At 40.0% G+C, this 15,999-nt stretch overlaps 1 protein-coding gene across 1 annotated transcript; it reads left to right on the top strand.

Annotated features, from left to right (window-relative positions):
• Positions 1-12,203: 12,203 nt before the first annotated feature.
• LOC131252170 (peroxidase RIP1-like) lies at positions 12,204-14,862 on the top strand. Its single transcript, XM_058253035.1, has 3 exons — positions 12,204-12,478; positions 13,207-13,401; positions 14,174-14,862. The coding sequence occupies exons 1-3, from the start codon at positions 12,266-12,268 to the stop codon at positions 14,726-14,728; spliced, it is 963 nt and encodes a 320-aa protein (XP_058109018.1). The 5' UTR covers positions 12,204-12,265; the 3' UTR covers positions 14,729-14,862.
• The last annotated feature ends 1,137 nt before the right edge of the window (positions 14,863-15,999 follow it).

Genomic DNA, 15,999 nt, shown 5'->3' on the forward strand with positions numbered 1-15,999 from the left:
GTTTCACGGTCAAGCCCTAAAATGATATCTCAAAATAGATAGACGATATGGATATACACATATATCATGGAGGACCATATAATTGGTGACGGCAACGCACCCCGAGATTGTATTACACTGATTTATCCAGTTTTACCCTTTTTTGGGGATGACTTCTCCACTATATATTTTAAAATTTATCATCCAATGGTTCGGACTAAGACACAACTCGACCTTATATTATGGTTCTATGCGCCCGACCTTATAGTACCATTTCCCTATATGGTAAATAGTACTATGAGGTCGACCTCATGGGAACTTCCCATGAGGTCGAGCTGTGTGGGCCCCACCATGATGTGTATTGAACATCTATCTCATTCGTAAGATGCACCATTCCCTGGTGGGCCTCATGCTTAAAAATCTAGTCAATCCATGACTTGGATGGGCCACACCACATACAATAGTTGAGAGGGGTTATCCTCCCATTAAAACATTCATAATCATTTATTGGGCTCACCTAGATGTGGTTCCTACGAATTCAGCCCTTCCATTGTGTGTGTCCCACCTGGATGAGGGTTTAGACCAAGTTTCAACTACATCCAAAGCTCATGTGGACCTCACCAAGTGTTTTTATATGTTTTAGGCATGTCTTCATATGATTTTATATGATATGGCCCACCTGAGTTCCGTATACAGCTGATTTTTGGGATATCTCCTAACCTAAATGAGACCCATCAAATGCACGGTATCGATGTTAGACAAAAATCATGGTGGGGCCCACACAACTTGACCTCATGGGAATTTCCCATTATGCCAAAATAGTACCATTTCATATATATATATATATCCTGACAGCCCTAAAAAGCAAGGCCGTCCATCATACATGATGCGACAGTATTCTTAGTAACCGTTCGTTGAGATGGACGTGGTGAGTTAATCCACCTCTGAAATTGTATATCATGTTACTTGCAAACGAAGATTAGTTGCGTAATGGTCCGCCAAAACAACTAGTGGACTTGGACTTCCTCAACACCGTGTTTTGATAGTTGACAAATGTCATCTGTTGCTCAGTCATACATACGTTCATGTATACGAGCTTTGACTTTGAGAAAGCATAGACACAGACGCATGTAGTAGCCAGCTAATCCACATGCCATATGCAATATGGTGAACTGGGGCAATTATCTGAGCGGTCCACCAGGTTAGTTAGGCAGCAGTGATGTATTTGCCAGAAAATAAATCTAGTCCATTCAGCAGGTGCGCCGTGCTTTTGGAAACAGTACTTCGATGGATTATTATTATTATACCATTTTAATAAATGGACGCGATTTCAAACCAATGAGCCACGCTGAAAAGTGCTTAAGATGTACATGAGATGCTCGACATGCTGATTGTGTCCCCGTTGGACACAGATCCGGTACGGAATTGGATTGTGTACTGAGTTACTCAGTACGCTAAGGGATACTAAGTTGATGTGTCGCTCTAAGATGTGGGCGGCTTCCCTCCTCCAAACGTGCCATTAGCTTCTTTCTCTTTCACTTTTCGGTGCAAGGAGGAAACGTAAATGGATTCACCGCTGCTTAGGGATGTTTCAATGGTACTGAGTAAACTCTATTGGGCCCACTGTAAATGGATGTAGTCTATCTACAATGTTCATCCATTTTTCAAGCGCATTTTAATGGTTGAGACCAAAATTGAATAATTTCCAATACTCAAGTGGACCATGGAACAGGAAACATTAGGAATAAGAATTTCCACCGTTGAAACATCACTGTGGCCATTAGAGAGGTTTCAATGGTGGATTTCATTATCACCGCTGCTTCCTTTGGTGTAGTCCACTGGATATCTGCATCTGCTTAATTTTATGGAGCATACAGTAAAATTATCTGAGAAAAGTTATTAATGGCATGGATAAAATCCTTAAATCATGGTGGACCCCACAGAGCCCTGCCTGGACGGATTACCGTTCGGGCGGGGTTAGGATGCAATCCGCTTCCATTGCATACCTGGTAATTCATTAGGCTTAGCGTGCTGATTAAATTCTGTGATGTTCACCGTAATTTATGTATCTTATCCACTCCGTCCATCTATTTTACCATATAATTTCAAAGCTTGAGCCCAAAAATGAATCATTTATAAAGTTCAAATGAACCACACTACAGAAACATTGTGAATTGAATGTCTACTGTTAAAAAATTCTTAGGGCCACAAAAGTTTTGGATCAAGCTTATATCTTTGTTTTCCCTTCATCCATGTCTTCATGATATCATGAACAAGTTGGATGACAAATAAAAATCACTGTAGGGCCTAGCAAGGTTTCAACGGTGAAAATCATTACTCGTACCATTTCCTGTAGTATGATCCACTTGATCTTTAGATATGCTTAAATTTTGAGCCGAACGCCTTAAATTAGCTGTAAAAACTAATGGACAACGTGGATAGACCACATACATTTAAGGTGGGCCCAACAAAATTTACTCTGTATGATAAAACCGTACTGAGTAACTCGGTACACAATCCGATTTCTGCAGGAGCGGGAAGCAGATTGCATAGTGAGTAACTCACTACGCTTAGCGCTTAGCGTACTGAGTAAACTCTGTGAGGTCCACCATGATTTATGTATTTTATCAGCTCCGTCCATCCATTTTCCTAGATAATTTTACGGCTTTAGCCCAAAAATGAAGCATATACAATGTTCAAATGGATCACACTACAAGAAACAGCTAAATTGAACTTCTACCGTTGAAAATTTCTTGGGGGCCATAGAAGTTTTGGATCAAGCTTATATTTGTGTTTTTAGTTCATCCATGTTTGTACGATCTTATGAACAGGTTGGATGACAAATAAACATCACTATGGAGCCTAGCAAGGTTTCAACGGTAGAAATCATTATCCCCACTATTTCTTGCGGTATGATCCACTTGATCTTTGGATATGCTTGAATTTTGGGCTAAAGCCCTTAAATTAGATGGAAAAATAGATGGACGGCGTGGATAGACCACATATAGTCAAGGTGGGCTCAACTGAGTTTAATCAGCACGATAAGAGCATACTTAGTAAGTACGTAATCCGATTTCAGAGGTGCGGTCGATCCTTTTACATTTCCCCCTTGCACGGAAGATAGAGAAAGAAAGAGAAGCTAACGGCATTTGTTTTGGCGTTTGGAGGAGGGAAGCAGCCCCACATCTTACAGCCAATAAGCTCGAGACACATCAACTCAGTATGCCTTAGCGTACTGAGTTACTCAGTACACTATCCGATTCCATTGGGTACAACCTAAGTACATACACAACATGGCCTAATTTAATTGGAAGCTGGCTATGGTAAAAAAATGTGACTCACGCAGAGCATGTTTGAAAGTGATGGCCCATCCATGGCAAGCCAGTTAATCAATCACAACCTACCACATCATCATTATAATTATAGGCATCAGCGATATTCAATTTATATTCATTCAATTTATTATATATGTGCTTGTAAAATATGATGCCTATCGTGTGTGTGTGTGTGTAGTTAAGTGTAATAAAAGTTTTAATATTGAAATATAAATCCAACCTTAACAAGGGCACATGGTACTTTTTCAACAAACCATACCTAAGCATGTAAACCATACACGCACGTATCCTCTTTATTTCTTAATAATTATTATTATAAATTAGCCCATCAACTAAATGACTCAATGACAAGTCACAAACACATCTCAAGTTGGCGCATGTCACAACATATCATATCTGCACACACTTGTATGCATGTGCAAACACACTATAACCTCATGATCAGCAAATAAAAGACCAAAAGTCTATGTTTGTATTGGAAAATGTTTCGTAATTTAAGAGTAGTTTTGTTAACGCCTCCCCCAGGCGAGCACATCGATGCCCTCACTCCCTTGGTATTGATTAATTAGTGTAGCCAGAATATGTTATTGACTCGAATATAAAAACATATTTAAGTCAGAGTTGCCGCAACCCAAATAAAACTTAAAATATACGGCCGGCTAGAAACCATAGAATACTTAGGGTAAGGGAATCTTACGATTTCCTAACTCAAGTGACTCATACAACTGGTCTATGATCATATATTATAAGGATCTCGATGACGAAAAATGAAGGAATTAAGCATCATTTTCCATCTGAATAATGTGCGGTCTATGCTTAACAAGATTTAGCAGTTTTTTGGAGATTTAGTAAAATTTTGACATTTTTATATTTGGTTGTGCTTCGCATAACCCATAAGGGCTGGATAGGTAAAAATAAGAAAAATGAAACTATCTAGTTATATATCACAGAGGCAAATTGCCCCAAGTAGAGCTGGGCATCGGTCCTGATCGGATCGGATTAAGTATAATCCGATCATATTCGAATTTTCAATGGTCAGATCCGAATTCGACCCGTTCCAAGACCGGATTTTGGTCACCTGATTCAGACAGACCCGATGCCTGGTTGACTTTACCCGAACCGAGTCCGCCTCGGTCAGGAAAACCGACCGGATCAGATTAGGTACGATTCGAATAATATAAATTAAGTCAAATTGTTTTATATAGTGTGGTCTAAGTTAACCTTTAATATATCTCATTTTTGTGCTCAATGACTAAAATAATATTTCAAAATGGATAAATGGTTTAGATGAAATATATACATCAAGGTGGGACCCACATGGCTCTGTAAGAACTTCTAATCTCCGTGCATAGGATTTTATTTAACTTTTAAAGTTAAACTGTTTGCTTGCATTTCACGCAAGCATGCCTGGGTGAATTTGACCGGGTGAATTGTGTATTCACGTTAGCAAGGTTTATACATTTGATGATGGGGTAGGTGTTATATCCAAACCGTTCATCCATTTGGCAAGCTTGTCTTAAGGTCTGTGACGAAAAATAAGGCAGATCTAACTATCAAGTGGACCACAAGAATGATTTAACAGTGAAAATCATTCTTTGCTTCTATTTATGGTGTGGTCCAGATAATCTTTGGATATTATTTATTTTTTGACTAATGCTAATACATGATCTCTAAAAATATATGAACAGTGTAAATGTAATAAATACATCACTGTGGGCCCATATAACTTGATCTCCTTTGAACTGTTCGTACAACTCGGAGCTTAAGGAGCGTCCGCTCGTTTTCACATGCCACAACCAGCTGGCCTAGGCTACAGCCTACGGCACAGCTGGTGGCTAGTGCATGTACTGGGAGTCTGGATGCGAACTGCTTATCGACGCCAGCCTCTGTGGGGTCCACCATGATTTAATTATTTTATCCACTCCGTCCATCCATTTTAAAAGATAATTTGAGTAATCTAGACCAAAAACAAAATATATCTAAATGTCAAGTAGGCCACACCACTAGAAACAGTGTGAATTGAAATTATACCGTTGAAAATTTCTTAGGGGCCACGGTAGTTCTGGGTCAATCTTTTATTTGTGTTATCCTTTCATCCATGCCTTTGTGATCTTATGAACAGGTTGGATGACAAATAAACATCACCGTGGGGCCTACCAAGGTTTCAATGGTGGAAGTCATTATTTCCACTGTTTCCTGTGGTGTGGTCCACTTGAGCTTTGTCCATTCTTCAATTTTCAGCTCAACCACTAAAATTAGCTGGAAAAACGGATGTACAACGTGGATAACCCACACACATTCATGGTAGGCCTTACTGAGTTTACTCAATGACATTAAAGCATATTGAATACGTCATCTGTGCCATAAAATAATGTTAGTGGTGCTGACGAAAATGGATGGGCTACTCGCTGTGTTCGTGATATGTGAGCCCCACCATGATGTATGTCTTTCATCGATGCCGTTCATCCATTTTTACGGATCATTTTAAGGTTTGATAAAAAAAATAAATATTAGAGGGGTAAAAATCCCAGGTGGACCACACCATAGGAAAACAATAATGATTGGATATCCTCTATTAAAATCCTTCCCAGGCTCCGGATTGGGTCGGGTCCATTCGGATCGGGTTTCGGATCGGATCTGTCCGGATTGACCACGATCCGAGCCAGATCCGAAAACCATTCGGATCTGAAATGACTAACCCGATCCTCACCGATCCAGGCCGTCGGTTCGGTTAGGATCGGGTCGGATCGGGTCGAATCAACCAGATCAGATCAATTTTGCCCACCTCTAGCCCCAAGTAGACAAATAAAGTAAAAATACAGTGAGTAAAATGAAATACAAATACCCTTATTTTATAGAGCTAATTAAATAGCACCAAGTGGGCAAATAAAATAAAAGTGTAGTAAATAAGGTGAAGTACAAACTAGCTTTGCTTCGTAGGATTTAAGATATTTAGCAGGCAAATAAAGTAAAATAAAATAAAAGATGGAGAATAAGGCAGAATGATATAGAAGAAAATGTGAATGTAGTTGATACACTTGAAATGCGCGGAGTGGAATGTAACTTAAATGGAGGTAGAAAAACTCTTAGATTAAATGACTTCTTTGATGACTTTTTTTTTATTATTATTAAAATTATATTTCCGACAGCATGTCGGCATGTTAGAAATCTGTATTTTCCTCATACTTTATCTGTATTTTCCTATCTCTCTTTCTGTTCTCTGTTTTTTTCTCTTTCGCTCTCTCCCTCTGTCTCATTTTTCTTCATTTGTGTTTTTCTTTTCTTTTCTTCAACCGCTTAAATGCTTATATCTTTTTCGTTGTCTGTCCATTTTCAATAATCTTAGTTTTATTGGAAAGATAATCAGATGAGATTCCTAGCAAGACTATAATAATTTTGATCAAATCCTATTTGACCTGTTAAAAGTATGACAGTTTAGTATATAAAATCAATTGCTTGCAATTTGATCGGTTGTCCATTTTCAATGATCTTGGGCTCATTGGAAATTTCATTTGATAAGCTTTCGATGGAACTGAAATCACTTCAATTAAATCTCGTTTAACATGTCTAAAGTGCAGTTAGAGTTCTTACAGCTTTGGTTGCTCATCAATGTGTGGTTTTGATAAATGGGATAGATATATATTCCTCACCATAACTCGGATGGGAGGAAACTTAAATTCGTTAAGAAGATCCTTTGATCACCTTTTCAATAAATCATAAATCATCTTGATCAATCAAAATTTACTTTCAACACTTTGTGTACAATAACAATTGTACTTTCCTCGATATCGAAGATATGACCTTTCACGCCGCAACACAATATTGTATAGGAAGTGTAGATACTAAAAAGAGTAATCCTTCGGTAGAGGGAGATCATTTTATCATTTTTCGCACATTAGTTGTTACGTACAAAGAATTCTTGAGTTCTGAAGTTCGGACGCATGGTCATGACCGGATCGTTACTAGATTTGGCGCTAGTCGATCGGATCCATTGGTTGTTTTTGAAATGTGTGGAGGATAATCCATGTTTGACTCGTTCATATTTTCAATGATTTCTAAGGCAATAGGAGATAATTTTATTGAAGTTAAGCTGAAGCTCAATGAGTGGCTTATCCTCGTTTGAGGTGGGGTGTCTACACTATGGGTCAAGTGGCCTAGCCCAGGCCCTTGACTCTGAAACTTGAGCTAAGGGTCAAGGGACACATATTAGCTACTGACAGCTTTACCAAGTTTTGTGGGACCCACCATGGTGTATGTGTTTGGTGAGATCATTTTAGGGCATGAACCAAAAGATGAAGTAGATCCAACGCTAAAGTGGACCTCATTATAGAAAATAATGGAGACACTGATGCCACAATTGAAACCTTCCTATGGCCCACTATGATGTTTCTTTGAGATCCAACATGTTTACAAATATCAGCTTGATAAAATAAATAAATTTGTAGCCCCAAAGAGGTTTTTAATAATAGGCGTTCAATCCGCACTGTTTTATGTGGTGGGGTCTACTTGAGTTTTGGATCTACCTCTTCTTCTTTTTTGGCTCATGACCTAAAATGATCTCTAAAATGGATAGACAATGTGGATACAACACATATATCATGGTGGGTCCAAAAAACTTGGTAACATCACTTTAGTAACTAGATAACTATTGAAGCGGTTACTTAGCCAATCCGCATCCCAAGCCTGGAGCTCATTCTCTAACAAAGATGTCTGTTTGGCCCAACCATTAGCCCAATCTAATCATCAAGTGAGCCATTATTGCACAGAAACATTGAATGGTTTAAAAATGCTTGTGACATGTTACAATTCAACATACACCGAAGTAGATTGGGCGAAGGTGACACACCATCGAACTTGGTGGTGTGTTGATGTCACCAAGTTTTGTGGGGCCCACCATGATCTAGGTGTTATATCCACACAGTCTATACATTTTGTAAGATTATTTTCCAGCAAGGGTCCAAAAATGAGATAGATCCAAAGCTCAAATGGACCACACCACAAAAAGCAGTGGAGACTGAATGGCTACCATTGGGGGCCACAGAAGTTTTGGATCAAGCTTACATTTGTGTTTTCCCTTCGTCTATGTCTATGTGACTTTATGAACATGGTAGATGGCAAATCAGCATCATATTGGGCCATATAAAGGTTTAATTAGGTTGGGAGTCATTGTCACCACTGCTTTATGTGGTATGGATTACTTGAGCTTTAGATATATTTCATTTTTGGGTCATCTCTTAAAATAGTCTAAAAAATGGAAGGACAGTGTGGATATAACACAAAAATCAATTTTCTGGGAGTCATTGTCACCACCGCTTTATATGGTATGGACTACTTGAGCTTTAGATATATTTCATTTTTGGGTCATTTCTTAAAATAGTCTAAAAAATGGATGGACGGTGTGGATATAACATATAGATCATGGTGAGGCTTACACAACTTGGTGACATCAACACACCTGAAGGTCACCCGACCACCCAATCTTATATATATATATATAATGACAAAAATCAATTTTCTGGTGAATATTTGGGATCCGCATTTATTGCAACAGTATAGACAATGTCATGATGTGGACCAATCACATTGCACCTAGAAAATTTCTACTAGTGGCAAACAGGTAATCCCGGAACCCTTTTTGGGTAAAGCTAAATTAAATTTTTTTTTTTTTAAAGGACTAATTTTAAACCCTTCATTGTTTCACTCTTTTTTATGAAATGGCCAGCCTTGCCTACAAGGCCACCATGGCGAGCCCCATCTCACATGCACCGAGTCGGATGATAAAATTTTCCGTACAACTAGTTGCACTTATATCTCACGTGCCGACAGTGTCACACATGTAGAACACCCACACCATGCATAAGGTGGGCCTCATAAAGAATATCACCTGGATGAGCATCCATTGCACTGTTCAAAATTCCGACAAGTCTCCTTTTCGCTCCAGGTGATCTTCATGGTGGAGCCCATCTAATGCATGGTCCGGATGTCTCATACCCCTGACACGTTGGCACATTAGCCCACTTGCAACCAGTTGTAGATGATCATTCCTCAATTGTGGTTTAGATCACTCACACACACCATCTATATCTATTCAATACAAGGCCAGGGAAATTATATGATCCGTGACGCCCCTTTGCACAGTACTCACATTTCAATCCTGACAAGTAAGGCCCATGGTTTGGCAATTCAGACCATTGGGTCTGTTGAATCCAACCATGGATGGAGAATGACCCACATATCTCTCAGATTGGACGATCCCAACCGTTAATATTTTGAGCTATTTTCTCAGATTAGAGGATCCCAACCAAGAATATTAGGCAATATTTCTGTCGATTTGAACCGTTGTTTTGTGTCTTCTAAACAGCTATCCATCCGTATGCTGCAAAACAAGGTCTACCATTGTGCTGTCATGTAGAATTCGACCACTCTATTTTACTAAACTTAACTATCCAATTGATAGCCATTAATTGGGTGGTCAGGACTCCACCATCAATGTCAGTGGGATGTATGATTCAAATGCTCTAGATGGTCATACATCAGTGACATGTGTCAGGAGAACGAGTCACCACCTTTTCTTAAATGATGCGAAACTAACGTAAGAGTCTGTCTCATTCACTCTATTATGGAGCATGTAGTCTATTTTTATCCCTGAATTAATCACTTTTTGTGCCTTTGAGCCTTAGATCTGTCTCATTTTTGCGTTCGTCTTCTAAAATGACATGAGCAAATGGATGAACGGCGTAGATAAAGCCAATACAGCACGGTGGGCCCCACAGAACCCCTGCCTGGACCGATTCCGTCAGGGCAGGGGCAGGACGCAATCAGCAGAATATCATTTTGACTCCAACACACGCTTCCTCGTTAATAGATTTTTTGTTTTTTTTATGCAAGTAATGTAGTTATTTACGCATGCATGGTTTACTCCGTCACGTTTGCCAACTCCACAATCGCAAGAGACCCCTGCCCATCCACAGCAGGCACACGTGCCAATATATAACACGTGTGTGAAATCTCATATTTCCATTAGGTGAGCTACAATGTAAAGATCTTCTGACCATTTCACACCTAAGATAATCTGGACCCTTTTTCGGTAAAGCTAAAAAAAATATATAAAAAAATAATAATAATAAATAAATAAAATTAGACTAATTTTAAACCCTTCATTGTTTCACTCTTTTTTATGAAATGGCCAGCCTTGCCTGCAGGGCCACCATGGCGAGCCCCATCTCACATGCACTGAGTCGGATGATAAAATTTTCCATACAACTAGTTGCACTTATATCTCACGTGCCGACAGTGTCACACATATAGAACACCCACACCATGCATAAGGTGGGCCTCATAAAGAATATCACCTGGATGAGCATCCATTGCACTGTTCAAAATTCCGACAAGTCGATCTCCTTTTCGCTCCAGGTGATCTTCATGGTGGAGCCCATCTAATGCATGGTCCGGATGTCTCATACCCCTGACACATTGGCACATTAGCCCACTTTCAACCAGTTGTAGATGATCATTCCTCAATTGTGGTTTAGATCACTCACACACACCATCTATTCGATACAAGGCCAGGGAAATTATATGATCCGTGACGCCCCTTTGCACAGTACTCACATTTCAATCCTGACAAGTAAGGCCCATGGTTAGGCAATTCAGACCATTGGGTCTGTTGAATCCAACCATGGATGGAGAATGACCCAAATATCTCTCAGATTGGATGATCCAAACCGTTAATATTTTGAGCTATTTTCTCAGATTAGACGATCCCAACCGTGAATATTAGGCAATATTTATGTCGATTTGAACCGTTGTTTTGTGTCTTCTAAACAGCTATCTGTCCGTATGCTGCAAAAGAGGGTCTACCGTTGTGCTGTCATGTAGAATTCGACCACTCTATTTTACTTTTAACTATCCAATTGATAGCTATAAATTGGGTGGTCAGGACTCCACCATCAATGTCAGTGGGATGTATAATTCAAATGCTCTAGATGGTCATACATCAGTGAAATGTGTCAGGAGAACGAGTCACCACCTTTTCTTAAATGATGCGAAACTAACGTAAGAGTCTGCCTCATTCACTCTATTACGGAACATGTAGCCTATTTTTATCCCTGAATTAATCACTTTTTGTGCCTTTGAGCCTTAGATCTGTCTCATTTTTGTGTTCGTCTTCTAAAATGACATGAGAAAATGGATGAACGGCGTAGATAAAGCCAATACAGCACGGTGGGCCCCACAGGACCCCTGCCTGGACCGATTCCGTCAGGGCAGAGGCAGGACGCAATCAGCGGAACATCATTTTGACTCCAACACACGCTTCCTCGTTAATAGATTTTTTGTTTTTTTATGCAAGTAATGTATTTATTTACGCATGCATGTATTACTTCGTCACGTTTGCCAATTCCACAATCGCAAGAGAACCCTGCCCATCCACAGCAGGCACACGTGCCAATATATAACACGTGTGTGAAATCTCATATTTCCATTAGGTGAGCTACAATGTTAAGATCTTCTGACCATTTCACACCTAAGATGCATGGCCACCATACAAAAACAAATGAGCAGCTACAAAAATAAAAAATTATCATGAGCTTAGGTTCTTTTCTTACATAGTGGCCCATCTGAGGAACGGAACAAGCCAGATTTTTAAAGCACTAGTCTAAGCATTACTCCTACTAGATGGAAAGTTCATACGCATATCTTTCATAGTTGATAAAGTCAAGTAGTAGAAATGAATAGATATTGTTTTATATTAGCATCATTGGATCCCAACTTAAGTAATGAGACTGTGTCAATAAGTGGACCATCGTTTTCTCACTTTAATTAATGAAATCTAGTCTTTAATTAATATTAAAAAGAATCTAATCAAAACTATATAAACACACTCTATCTTCAATACACCATGCATCCATACATCTAGGTACCATTGGGTCTATCAGGTTGTAGTCGTCGTCATGTCAGTTCACCGCCCGCTATTCTTCATGGCCTTCATTGCAATCATGGCCACTGCTTTCCATGCAAATGCACAACTCGACCCAGGATTCTACGACGAGGTGTGCCCGCAGGCGTTGCCGACTATCCAGGCCGTTGTTGAGCAGGCAATTGCACGTGAACAGCGCATGGGCGCGTCGTTACTCCGGCTGCACTTCCATGACTGCTTCGCCACTGTAAGATTGGACCATGGCCTAAATTACTTGAAGCACCCACATCACATTGTTCTTAGTCACATGGTTTTTTTTTACTCAGAGAATTGGACTGAGTTGGCCGTGACTCGGTCGAGTCAGGGGTGACTCGTCCAAGTTGGGCAAAGGTCAGGGCGATTTGCACTATTGACTTGTGGGGTCGAGCCAGATTGGGCTTGACTGGTCTGAGATGACTTGAACGAGTCACATCTGACTCAGGAGGAGTTTCAATCTAGAGCTGGTGATGGGGCAGGCCTGGGGTTGGTTTGGACCCAGATCTTGAACTGATCAACTGGGCCCTATTTAAAATTTTATTTTTCCTCCCATTGAAAGCATTACACTTAGTTCTTGCAAAAGTCATGGTGTAGACAAAATGACCAAACTACCCTTTGAGGCCATGGACATTGTTGGTCGTTGGTGAGTTTGATTGTGTAGAGGCGCCATATTCATGCACTTATATCTAATAATTTTTGTTGTTTATCAAGATCTCATACGTGTAGGACATGGCCCACGACTATAAGATCTGGGCCATTCTTCTCTGGGCCTACCATGAATATGTCGTGCATTAGATTCCAGAAGTTTTACTGGTCAGATGATCGGAGCATTAGATGATTGGAAAATTGGAAGTGCACAGTTTCTTGGATTATTCTTATACTCTATAAGAAGTATTATTGCTGTGATTTTTTTCTTAATTATATTTGGTTTGGATGTAGGGCTGTGATGGGTCCATTCTCTTAGACGACACTCCGACGTTCACCGGTGAGAAGACAGCGTTCCCGAACATAAACTCCGCTAGGGGATTCGAAGTCATCGACGAAATCAAGGCCGCCGTGGACTCGGCCTGCTATGGGAGCGTTGTATCATGTGCCGATATCTTGGCCGTCGCAGCTCGTGACTCCGTCGTTGCAGTGAGTCGCTCAATCAACCATGCAGCCCGCCCAGCTTCGAACAATTATTTTTGCTAATTATCGATTATAAGCATAGATTATTAGTTAGGGTGAAAGGCACCCATAATTTTTCTCAGAAAAATGAGTCGTATGGGACACATGGACAGTCATTCATTCATCTGGACCATCCATTTAGATTAATCTACTCAGCCAAAATCATAGTTATTGGATGATCCTAACCATCCAATCCATGCTTGCAAAATGATGGCTAGATAAGTTATAACAGGCAAGGTCCTATCATCAAACTAGATGGTCCATAAGTTGCACCCCACCTTATATGATCATGTAATTCAAGAATATCTATGATCTAGTCATGGTTTTCTTCCCATCATTGGTTCCAGAAAGCTGACTTTTTAAGGAGAAGCGTCACTGATTGGATGGTTTAGATCATCTGATTACTATGGTCTTTCCATGATGACCCATGAAGACTTGTCTAGATTGAATGAAAGGCCCATATTCATGTTTTGAACTGTCCTTGCTTCCAATATAACTTTCACCCTGCACGACTCATTCCGAGTCGAGATGGAGTCATTCTCCCAACCGAGTTTCATAGCGAATCAGCTCGAAATCCAGTCGAGTCGAGTTGACTGATCAGAGTTTTGAGTCGACTCACTGAGTTTTAGAACTCTGAAATCAAGATCAATCCTACCACATCTAAGTCGTTTCTTACACGTATAAATACACATTTTTACTCTACTAAGATATGTATTTCCTCCTTATAATCATCCTGCAGCTGGGAGGCCAAACGTACATTGTACCGTTGGGCCGAAGAGACTCGAGGACTGCCAGCAAGGACGAAGCAGACAACCGCATCCCAGCGCCGTTCTTCGACTTCCCGGCGCTACTCTCCAACTTCCAATCACACGGGCTGACCCTCGAGGACCTCGTCGTCCTATCTGGGGCCCACACGATTGGCCTGGCCCGGTGCACGACTTTCCGCAACCACACCTACAATGACACCGATATCAACCCCGACTTCGCCAGCTCATTGAAGGCCCAGTGCCCGGTGACTGGAGGCGACAACAACACCGCGCCGTTGGATGCTACTACAGCGTCGTTCGACACGGTATACTACAGTGGGCTGTTGTATAGGAAGGGGTTGCTACATTCCGATCAAGAGCTTTTCAAGGGTGATGGGAGTGCCAGTGATGGCCTGGTGAGGTACTACAGTGCTAACCCAACTGCATTTTGGGCTGACTTTGGTGTGTCCATGGGCAAAATGGGAAAATTGAACCCCCTTACTGGGTCTGATGGGGAGATTCGTTTAAATTGTAGGAGGATGAATTGAGGCCGTTCATCAAGTGGGCCCATAATGGTCCATAGTTTAGCTTGTCATTTGATGCATTTTTTTGGGTAAACTATTTGTTGGAATAAATGCCCATTTTTTTACTGGATTGTATATATTTTCTTCATTAATGCTTTCCTTATTGATCACTGTTATTATATTGATATTGCTTATATTCATGGTTTATACATGAAATGGATACCATGGGGTCGGATTCCTTTGAAGATTCCGTCCAAGTCAATCTATTACTAGGCTTGTTAGGCTTTTTACATTTAAGATTTGTAAAGAGTTTTAATGAAGATTTGATCGACTGCTTTAATTTGTTCATACTCTTTGATTTACCAATATGTAAGTCTCTTAGATGGATCATGGTGAGTTGGGTAATTGTGATGTAGAGTGGGTCGCAGACAGTTTCATGGCCAAGATGGATCAGAAAAGGCCTGGTCAACGACAGAAGTGATCCGGACCATCGGACCTTAGATCGGGTGTATCTCGCAATCCGGAATGAGTTACTTGACGTAAAATATACGATTTTGGGGTAGAACAAGCTACTTTAGCCAACCAACCCAGCTATGCGTAGCCCGGAATTGCAAAAAACCCCTGGATTGACGGTCGTTTTCCTGTTTTAATTTCATTTTTACTATAAATAGTAAGTTTTAGTTTGATTATAACTCTTCATCCGTCGAGCTTTAGGAGTTGCGCCCAACGTGGAAAGAGCTTAGAATAATTAGGAGAATGGTTTGGTGAAGCCAAATAGGAAACTTACTATTTTTGACCGAAAACCTTGCGCACTAGTAGACATCACGACCGTCTATAAATAGTAAGTTTACTATTTATAGTAAGTCGCGGAGTTTGAGTTGTAGTTTGATTCTGATTTCTTTCTCATTGCTTGGTACTCCTATTTAAAGGGTTGTGAACTCATTTTTATTCATCAATTAATCAATTTTGAATTTCTTAGAATTTATTTCTATTTTCTGCTTTCTTTCCTCGTGAATTCGAGAAGTCTCTGTGAGGAGTTCAGAGAAGCTCCGTGAATTCGGAGTAGGTATCCTCATCATGTTCATCCCTGCGTCAAATTGAGTTCTATTCAATTAGGGATTTTCAACAAATAATCTAAGGTCGTTATGAGTTTAACCTTTTATCAAGATTGGAATGATTGATCAACGTGGGCAGTTAAACTAATTTTGTAAATTATTTTTATTTAAAAATTAATTTTTAAATTATCATTTGCATTGTTTTATAAAATTAACGGTTCAAAATTATTTTTAAATTTA

Source organism: Magnolia sinica, chromosome 7 (assembly GCF_029962835.1).
Source record: "Magnolia sinica isolate HGM2019 chromosome 7, MsV1, whole genome shotgun sequence".
Lineage (NCBI taxonomy): Eukaryota > Viridiplantae > Streptophyta > Magnoliopsida > Magnoliales > Magnoliaceae > Magnolia > Magnolia sinica.

What these genes read in the sequence shown, in the direction of transcription:
- LOC131252170 (XM_058253035.1), top strand. Translation starts at nt 12,266, where the DNA reads ATGTCAGTTCACCGCCCGCTATTCTTCATGGCCTTCATTGCAATCATG. An exon ending in TCCATGACTGCTTCGCCACT is followed by an intron (nt 12,479 to 13,206) that starts GTAAGATTGGAC and finishes GTTTGGATGTAG; the next exon opens with GGCTGTGATGGGTCCATTCT. An exon ending in CTCGTGACTCCGTCGTTGCA is followed by an intron (nt 13,402 to 14,173) that starts GTGAGTCGCTCA and finishes ATCATCCTGCAG; the next exon opens with CTGGGAGGCCAAACGTACAT.